Source organism: Echinococcus granulosus, assembly GCF_000524195.1.
Source record: "Echinococcus granulosus chromosome Unknown EG_S00078, whole genome shotgun sequence".
NCBI classification, from domain to species: domain Eukaryota; kingdom Metazoa; phylum Platyhelminthes; class Cestoda; order Cyclophyllidea; family Taeniidae; genus Echinococcus; species Echinococcus granulosus.
The window spans coordinates 296,465-306,478 of NW_020170458.1; the positions used below are offsets into that span (position 1 = coordinate 296,465).

General features: G+C 45.6%; 2 protein-coding genes across 2 annotated transcripts in view; both read left to right on the top strand. All coding sequences in view use genetic code 11, as the record gives it.

Moving 5' to 3' along the window:
- Nucleotides 1-668, top strand: part of EGR_07481 (RAC-beta serine/threonine-protein kinase) — a gene marked incomplete at both ends in the record, with an annotated part of 1,916 nt that extends 1,248 nt beyond the window's left edge. The window contains one exon of the mRNA XM_024496730.1: nt 496-668. Within this exon, the coding sequence (XP_024348870.1) occupies nt 496-668 (173 nt within the window). The remainder of the gene's footprint in view (nt 1-495) is intronic.
- Nucleotides 669-4,134: 3,466 nt separating this feature from the next.
- On the top strand, nt 4,135-5,833 carry EGR_07482 (Ribosomal protein S6 kinase alpha-2; the record flags this gene model as incomplete). The annotated part of the gene is made up of 2 exons (XM_024496731.1): nt 4,135-5,390; nt 5,698-5,833. The coding sequence occupies 2 exons, from the start codon at nt 4,135-4,137 to the stop codon at nt 5,831-5,833; spliced, it is 1,392 nt and encodes a 463-aa protein (XP_024348871.1).
- Nucleotides 5,834-10,014: the final 4,181 nt, after the last annotated feature.

A 10,014-nucleotide genomic window follows, 5' to 3' on the forward strand; every position in this document is an offset into this window, starting at 1 on the left:
TGAAGCGGTCCAAGGCCTTCCTTCAAGAGACAGGCTTAAGTGAGGAAATGTGAATGAATTCCTCTCCACGTAGACACGCTTCTATAGTTTATTAAATGTCGTTTCCGACGGGATTTGAATATTGCCTTTCAAGTGCATTCAACAAAAGTGACTGCACACAAATGATGGAATACGGAAAATCCGCGCGTCTCGGAAGACAGAGGGGCATTTTATCCTGTTTGAGGCCTCCTTTCAACAATTTCCACGTCATAATGTTATAATTTGCACTGTCACTCTAAACAAATGTCTCATTTAGTGCGATCGAGAGTATGAGAAGAGTAATCGCTTCATGTTCATGACTATTTGTGTAATGGAGAAGTAGGAAGGCTCCTGTCAGCAATTACAATGCATTTTTATTTTGAGCCGTATCACCATGAAATGTGGCCTGTTGTGCTGGACTAAGAAGAGAGAGGCATGTAAAACATCTGACCACCACCAAGAACACTTTGATGGCAGATGCCAAGAAAGGCATGGATCTGGAAGACACCGTGGAATGTGAAAATACAGCTCATCAGCATGATTTGTGTCAAGACCAACATCCACCGATCGTCTTAACAGATGGAATGCATTCGCGCGGCAATCGCTACATGTGCATGGCTGTGCTACTGAAACGCAGTCTGCCGAGCTGACTACTCCTGGATTAGATAAATCCACATGAAAGTGTGAAACTCTGCATCCGATCAAATGTCTGCAGAGTTCATCCGAGTTGTTTGCAGTCCAACACCGACAGCTGACTAGGTGGTTCAAGGTTAAAGTCCACGTTATCGTGAGGTATAGGGTAAACCAGTTCGCCTTTCGGATTCTGACCGACCACAGCTTGCAACATCACCATCTCAGCGACGGCCAATCAGCTAAATTTTTAGCATCCGTTGCTTCTCCTTTAAATGACCTTTCTTCGGAGTCACTGCAAACTATGTTCCACCATATTCGTCTCACATAGTCTCCTGCACCGCGCCTCTGCACCGCGCCGAATCTAGCAGGCTGACAGTTAATTTTGCAACATCAGATGCCTCGAAATTTTATGAGTAGCCAAGCAATGGAAGGTCAATTGAATTTCGCGTGCCGAGAGGCGTTAATAAACAAGTGAAGGGGTAGACAGAAGGGGTGATTATTGCGGTGGGAATGGTACCCACAATCATTCACGATTGCAGAGATTTGACACCTTACAGAGTTGGTGCACAATGCCTTACTAGAGTGACCCTTGGATTTGGACCAAGAGAAAGTAGTAATAATAGCGCATTAGGCTGGGAAGCAATTGTACACACGAAGTCAAAGTTGCTTCATCCCTCCTAGCCAACAGCCTGACCTGAAGGGCTGCAATCATGAGAAGTCTCTGCTACTCTGCTGGTGCTTCGAATCCATTGGTTGATTGTTGAAGTGGGTGTAGAAATGCATGAACCGATGAGGTGGTAAGGAAACGGAGGATAGCACTCTTTTCCATCGTGCACCTCCAAAAGCCCCGGGTGAGACTGAACAACACTGGCATTTCAAATTTGTAACAAATTACGTCGCAAAGCGGTAAAAGAAGGAAAGTCGGTGGTTGCCTGATTCCACGCAAGTATGAACTCAAATTCATCAAATGCGTAGGATGTGTCTGAGTCTCCTCTGCAATTCATCAGCACTGCACCACTGCAATGCTTGGTCTCCAATAAAAGCTGTGTATGCACGAATCCTCTAAGCTGCAAGCAAATTGGCCTCTTATTCATGAGTGGACGAACATCGTAGCATCCAATCAGTTAACCTTTACCTGCTTCACGAATTCCAACATTTGGATCTCTGTTTTAATTATAAGTGTAGGATTTGAGGTAAATTAGAAATTTAATGAAAGTGGCAGTGACAGTGACTATGAGGAGGAGACTGAAGACTTAGCTTAGGCCAAGGAAGGCGTAATGGCGTTGGAGATGGTCTTGAGATTTCAACAACAGCAAGACTCTTCACTACCTCCATTACAGCCTTTGGTTCAGCTGCCACAGCAACATCAGTAGCTGCAATAGCTTCACCATCAGCCTTCCATTTCCTAGCATCAACAACATCTTGATCATCAGATTTTACAGCAACAGACTCAACGAGGAGGCCTGCGTGGACGGCTTCTAAAAACCGATGAGCTTTAGAAAATTAGTAGAAATAAAGGCGCAAATTTGCTTTCCTATTATGGTCTTTTATTTAGAAATGGCATCATGAAGCTACTATTCCAGAAAACAGTCTTTTTTAATTGCAATATGAGAGGTTCGTATACTACTTAAATGAAACTAAGCAGTTAGTTATGAGGAGAAATATTATATTGTCAAGAGAATCTAATGTGATTGATGCATGCCAGATCGATTGGGTTAAACAAACGAGACTAATGTTAGGAGGGATTACCTAGTTAAACTTCTGTGCAGACCCATTACGATGTACCTGATCTTACTCTTCCTATCCTTTCCCTCCCTCCATCCTTCTATGTGCTGACTTCGAAATAGCCTGTCGGTCACAAATCAGGCTCGGGTTCAGTCAATCTGTATCAACACCAAGGTCACAGATTCTAGTGGTACCAAAATTTTAAGCAGACCAGGCGCTGTTGTAAACTTTCCACAGTGAATGTGGGACAACATACTGGCAAAGCATGGCCAGTGCCCCTTCGCTTTCGTCAGATCTCGCTTAACATTTAGCGCTTACCTCAACCACCAGTACTGCACCGTTAGGGCTCCTCAAGTTTGCAACACATTACACCCAGTAGGGTGAAGCGGAGAAGGTCTGCAAGACCAAAGCATCAAATGCTCAACCATTTTGTCTCGTTGATATATGAGCATAACTTACAGGGCCACAACTACTGCTGGAGTGTGGACGAGGGTGAGGTGGGGACGAAGGGAGGAGATGGGGGTAAGGTGGCTCCATTCTCACCTATTTTTAGTGTATTGACTGAACCAATAATCACTGCAAATTTTTAAATTTCAAGGGTCTTCAAGTAATCAACTGGTGACCAATCGAGTGGATGTCCGCCAGAGTGCTCACCGGTGAATGATCTACCATGAATAAGGCATACGGTCAAATCGTCGTGAAAGTCTTTTGGGCAGTAAGATTACCTCGTGAAGGAGGCTTTTATATCGACAAACGGAGTAGCCCCTTGAGTGCATACCCGCATGATTAAGTGGGCCGAGATGCTATGCAATGTGACATGGTAAGATAAGCTATTATCCGGCAACATGTCACACCTAATCGGTTGTCGCACAGAAGGTCCACCACATCAAGACCTTGAATGCGCATAAATTTTTTCTTGTCGATATATAAACACATTTCACGGAACTATAACCATCTAGTCATGAGACATCTGGACAATCTTGTTTGACAGATGATGTGACCTTACGCTTGACAAGAGTGGATTCAAAGAATGAGGCAGTTTAATCACAAACCGACATCTCTTGACCTGGCAACACATCGGCGATCAAATGTCACGTATGTTGCAATCCATTCTGAGGAGGAAGACGGTGACGTGATGTGACTCACTGAGCCGTGGCCACAGAGTCGGTTGACAGAACGCGAGCTCTGTCAAATGCTGGCCCTATGTGGCACTCAAGACGTGACCCAATCATTCGTTAAGTCTATGATAAAAAAATGCTTTTTGACTTTGTCTACCAGGCAGCATGCTGACTAATACTAAGTGAATTGATGATCGGCGCATGACAGGTGAGCAAATATGCACACCTCCATGATTCGTGCTTCAGACAACAAAACCATATTTTGCGCATCCCTCTGCGAGTAACCACCCAGATTGGTAGAGCGAACTGACTTTGTCACGAATCAAAAAAGCTGACAAGCTGTTGATCAATATTAATCATGAAGACCAACGCATGAATGGGGGGCTCGATGCCGAGATGATCGTTAATCCTCACCCAGTTAACCCTGCCACCAATATCACTGCATGTCGCATATGTGACATTTGGTGACCTGAGCAGCTACCGTTGTCAAACAACTCGTTTCAGTTCATCTAATACCGCCAATCTTGGCGCAACCTCATCGAACTTCGCATGCAACGAACCAATAGAAAGTGAGGTCGGATTTGATTGGCCAACGCAAATGTATTTTTGGCAATGGCTTCGGACACGAGATCAACGAGACATGCAGTCTGAGAAGTTTGATGTGGTAAAGTTCATTGCTCGTGGGTCCTACGCCACTGTCTATGAGATAGTCTACCCACCGCAAGGTGATGAGACGGCAATGTGGCCGACAACCAAGACCACGAAGTGGGCGCTAAAACGCATTTATTTGCAAAACGAATCTGCTGTTCGTTGTGCTCTTCGGGAGCACCGTATCCTTGTGCGGCTCGCCCTGGCGGAGGAGCAATCGCCATTTCTAGGCACTCTGTTTCAAAGCTTTCGAATCCACGGAGGTCCAGCCTTTGTACTGCGCAAAGGAAGTGGCTTCGACCTGCAAGATCTCATCTCAAACGTTGGCTTTCTCGATGAAGAGGATGCACGCTTTTACAGCAGTGAAATTATCTGTGGTCTGGAGTACCTTCACACCATGCGCATCGTCCACTTAGACGTCAAACCCACCAATATGCTAATTGCTGATTCTGGACATCTCTTTATCACGGACTTTGATCGGTCATACGACATAACTCGGGAAGCGGAACCACCCAAGAAGGTGGACTTCACCGGAACCCCCTTATTCATGGCACCTGAGGTAAAGGATCAGGTGGAAATCACGACGAGGGCGGATGTGTGGAGCCTGGGTGTTCTCGTGGCCTTCATCATGTACGATCGCGACAAGGTGCAAAATTGGCTGACATCGGGTCATCTGAGGAAAGGCCGTTTGTCGAATATGTCCGCACCTCTACGCCATTTCTTCAAAGCCTGTCTCAGACGAAATCACATTAAGAGATTGGATATGCATGATGTCAAGTGTCTTGAGTTCTACAAGGACGTCAACTGGGAGGCAGTTGTGGCATGCAAGATGGTACCGCCTTACCACCCCTCCAATTTGAAAGTGTCTGCTGCTCAGGAGAAGTTCAAACTTGATCCCTACGATCCGCTGCTTCTTGCTGCTGCTTACGACAAGCACATGCCGCTGATAGATCGGCATCTGCGACACATTCGTAAAAAAGGTGGAGTGCGTCGGTTAGAGGTAGTGGAGCCAAACCGAAAGCTACTGAAAAGCGCTGGACTAACAACAAGCAGGATTGACGAACTGCTCGCTGATTTCAACTTCATTAACCCACGCCTCCAATCATCCCATGAAGTCAAGGAGACGCAGACTGGCAGTGGTAACAAAGACGCGTCTTCCGAGTTAAAGCTGGGCGAATTAGAGGGCTGTTCTTCACTGCTGCAGCGCAGCAAACGACGCAGTCGTAAATTGTCATCTGTTGTAACTAAGTACAGCCATTTGTGATATCCACCCATTGTAGACTCTTTTTGCCATTTTCTTCTGTGTACATATGAGAGCGCTGCGTCTGTTTGGAATATACACTTATGTATTCACAGGGTGCATTTACTCGGCAGTGGACGGGGATTGTCTGGAGGGAAACAAAAAGGGGTTTTAGTATGCCTGATTTACCCACTTAAAGACAAAGGATGTGCTGATAGTCCTATGTAAAAAGCAGAAAAGGGGTGCTGAATCTGAGCTGCTTTTGTGTTGACAGCGCCTTTGTCCATGGATTGGCTCTTTCGTACTAACTTCCAGGGCATATGGTCGGCATCATCTCGGTTTGGTGATCAGTTCATGGGTTCGCAACCAACTCTGTCATGAGTCACCCGTTAGAACGACCACACTGTGGCGCTACTTGGGTCACAGCGTTGACCTTGTTTCTGGCATGTGATTTTATCACTTTTGCGACCGTGGGCAACAATAACATAGGGCAGAAGGGGGCTTGTAATTGTCACCCAGTCGACTACTTTACCCACCAAGTCTGCACATACTGCCACCTACCTTCATGAATGACAGGATCGTTCAGTTGGTCCATCCTGTTGTAACCTCATCTCTCCGACTGTCCGCTGTCAATGATCTTGACCCACTATAAAATGCACCTGTCAGGATGAGTTAGGAGGGCAATAATAGGTCAAGGGACGAGATATTGTGGAAGGTAGCTTTGTATGTGCTTCTAGGTGTTGTTAATATCAGGCCTAAACCGACGTACTCAAGGAGCCTCTCCTCTTCACTCTTTTGATAGCATGGTCATATAAACCGCCTTTTTTGTACATTCGGTAGATTTGTCCGCCCCAGACGCCACATGAAAGAACTCCATCAAGCCACTGAGGACATAGGAGGAGTTAAGTAACTCTGGTGCCCCATTCAAAAAGTCTGCCCTTCAGCTACTCCTAACAAAAGGATTTCTTATCTAAGGTGATGAGACGAATTGGCAAAACATTCTGGTAATAATTCCCTTTGCGCCTAATACCCAAACACTTTTGAACTTTTCGAATTCCATCCTCTCCTCCTTTTTTTACTAGATGGCAACAGCCTGTACTTGCAACGACAATGGCTGGAAGGGCTAGGTCGCTCTAAATTATGAATGATGGGTCACCTACCTCCATTGCGTAATTGTCCAGTACTCCAGCCATCCACCCAGCAGGTGAGCACCCACCCAATATTCACACTGCGTTTTTGCCCCTTTTTTCCGAAGTCTTTGTTAGGTTGTCGTCGTGTGCTCCTGACAACTCAGCTTGTGCACATTTTAAGAGGTTTTGTTCCCCTTTCCCCCTTTAAGGTAACTGAGAACTGTGGATTCACCACCCAAACACGGCAGCTCTAATCCTCCCCAAATAATGTGCTGCACAGCCATAAAGCTAATTGTGGACTTTGGTGGGAGGCAATGTCACTGTTCTTACCAGAGCCTCCACTGTTTTCCTGTGGCGGCCTCCATCAACTTGAAATATGTCAGTATGCAAGATCAGAAGAGGGATTCCTTATATCTACCTCCACAATGTGGAGGGACAACCCAACATTTAAGAGCGTGGAGGCGATGAAAGTCAAGTGATGGGAGAAGTCATGCAGATGCATGCTATGAGCATCAGCCTTGATTAAACATGCCACTGATGGATGGGTTTTTCGGCGAGTGACGAAGCAGACATTCTTCCTATTGCCCGCAAAGAAGGATTTGTGGGAAAACTGCATGAGGGATGGAGAGAAGGTGGCTAATTTAGTGATTTGGAGTGAGAACTCTGAGCTCCCCTGAATTGCATTAGGTTTAAAGAATTTTTTTGTAGGTACTGGTAGTACGATGTTGTATGGCGTCACCGACGTCAATGGGAACTTTGTGCTATATCTGCTTAACCTTGCATTCAATTGGATGACAAGCACACAGGTAGGACAGACAGGTATCTGGACGTTGCCTGCCATAACAGAGGTAACGCTGCCTACGTGGTAATAGATCAGGTGTAACTGGAACAGGAAGGAGGGAAAAGTCGAAAGAACACATTTCACTACAATACAGGAAAAATTGTTTTTTTTAATTCTATCCTCACATCAGCTGAGGGCCCAGAGTCCCGTTGTTAAGAACGAAGGGCTTGACGATCCCAGTGCGAGTGTGCTCTGTGACTACCATAAGTGGGGTGCGAGCGTTCACGTTTGCCACCTCCACGGAGCCTGTGTGTTCATGAGGTTGTTTAATGCCCTCGAAGTGGCAGCCCAATGAAGGGCTGTATTGCCTCGAGAAAGTGAGGCCTTTTGGCCAGCGAGGCGGCTGACCATCCCTCTTGATGGCACCCATAGCTGCGTTTGTGAGAGGCGTGGATGTGGACTCCTCGCCATTTCTGTTTATGTTGGCCTGTTGAATCAGTCATGCAGTTTTGTTACAAATTGCTTCTTTCATAAACTGACTGCCATAGGTGCAGCACTTTTGTGCCCTCTTGACATCACACACATGTGACACATGTGGTTGCATCAAACTGCCATAAATAGGCTGGTGAAGGCCAAATTACCGGAATACGTGTGGCCTGAATGCGTAGTCCTACTGATTTTTCATCAGTAGTGTAGTCTAAATCCTTTAAGCTTTTTTTACTGCGGCTGAATGAAAGGATAACAGCAATTGGGGATAAAAGTTTGCACTCTTTTGCCTTTTATCAGACTACACGTCAGAAGTGAGGCATTTGAATGACCCATTGACCTCTCAAACTGACGATATGTGGAAGGAAGCGTGGGATTGGAGAAAGTGACTTGCGCCCTTTTAGGATAGCTCTCTAGCAAGTGCGGTGATATTGGTGGCTACAGTCTCAGAAAGAGTAAATCTTTTTCTCTGAGCTGCCAGAGCATTCCTAACCATGCGTCTCACATTCGTTTTTACCGATGTTGCATATTTACATGCTTGTCACTGTTGACGATGTCAAGTTGCTTGAGTACGCGACAAAAGGGAGGAAAACTATAGGGTGTCTAAGAGGTCTCTTGAGAAAGTTGTTATATTCTTCGGGCAGAAGGAGGACTTTTTCAAGAGCAAATAAAGTAAATACCGTGCAACAAACAAAGGTCATGGTATTAAACCAAACTTTTGGATGTCAACCGCTGTCATGGATTATGAAGTTAATTTTTTCATTCTTGGAATTCGGCCATCACAATCAAAAGGTCTTTGCGTCATCCGGATCACCTCAAGTAGTCCGCACCAGGATTAAATCTCTCTCTCTCTCTGCCATTCAAAGTTTTCAAACTTTTTGTTTCCTTCCGCAAATTTGACATGATTCATTTTTGATTTTGAGAAAAAGGTGCTAGATCCACAAGAGGTTGAGTGGACCTTTAAGTGATGGCATGGTGACTTCTTCAGTTGATGTAGGCACAATTTAACTGCCTCGCCACTCCTTTTGCTGTATTCTGCTTAAAGATCTGGCTGTGCCGATGCAAAGCGGTAAGTTGTTGCTGCAGAAATGAGGTAGATTTACTCATGCACTACTTCTCCATCTGCCTAACCGTCGTAATGAGCGACTAAGCTTCTCATCACTACCACCGCACACTACGACTGCAATTGGCTGCCGCCTTCACCGACAGTTTTACGTCACACCTGTCACCTACTACTCCATGTGTTACTGTAATCGTGACATCCCTTCTATTCGGTTAACCCAATCGCTTTGACATTCATCTATCACATCATCATTTACTGTCATGGCATTACTTCGCCTATCAAGGAACTACTCAATTCCATTTAAGCTGCGCGTGACATTCCAATGCTGTGATCAAATAGAAGACGATTTCTTGGATTGTCAATACCATGATACATTTTGGGAAAGCAAATCTATGTCCGATTGGCCAACTTTAATCCTAATAACCTCCTGATCCGACTAGGTCCTCACTTTGAGTCTGTCGCTGGAATGTCTGGTGTTCTAGTTGGGGTTGTTGATGCTGACCGATGCGTTAAAGGGAGTCATGAAAGGCTAGCGGTGGTATAGTTGTGGCAGCTGAGCCAAAAGATGAGGTGTCGGTGGTGGATGGCCTTGCTTTTGTTGGAATTTGAACACCATCTCCACCTTCCTTCCTCTTTTCTTACCTAATTGTCGTCTTCAACCTACTCTTCATCGCCACCGTCCCTGCAATTTTCGTTGACCTTCCACTTTACTTCAAAACCTCCCATCGCAATTAAAAGAACAGCCGACTACTGGAAGTAGTGAAGTAGGCGTAGGTTTAAAGAATGTCTGCAGAGAACATTTCACAGCCTTCGACCGTACAGGAGGCCAGTAAATTGCTGCGAAATTTGAAGGTTCTCCATTTGTCACCACGTGGCCATAGCAACGAGCGGCTATTGCCCGTATGTTTCAGTTAGAAGGTGAGGTGAGTACAAGGCTGAGACTTGACATTGGTTGTTGCAGATGTTGACGGCAGGTAGACCGTATGCGACATTAGAACCACTCTGGTGGACCTTTGTGTGAGGCGTCTCCACGCAAAGCTAGACAAAACTAAACAGCATCACTAAGGATTTTATATCCATCTGCAGAAGGGATCGTGTCCAGTTGATTATGTCCTCTGAGAATAAAGAGGAGGAGGGGAGGGAGGGGAGGGAGGGAGGTGGAGGTAGGAGGT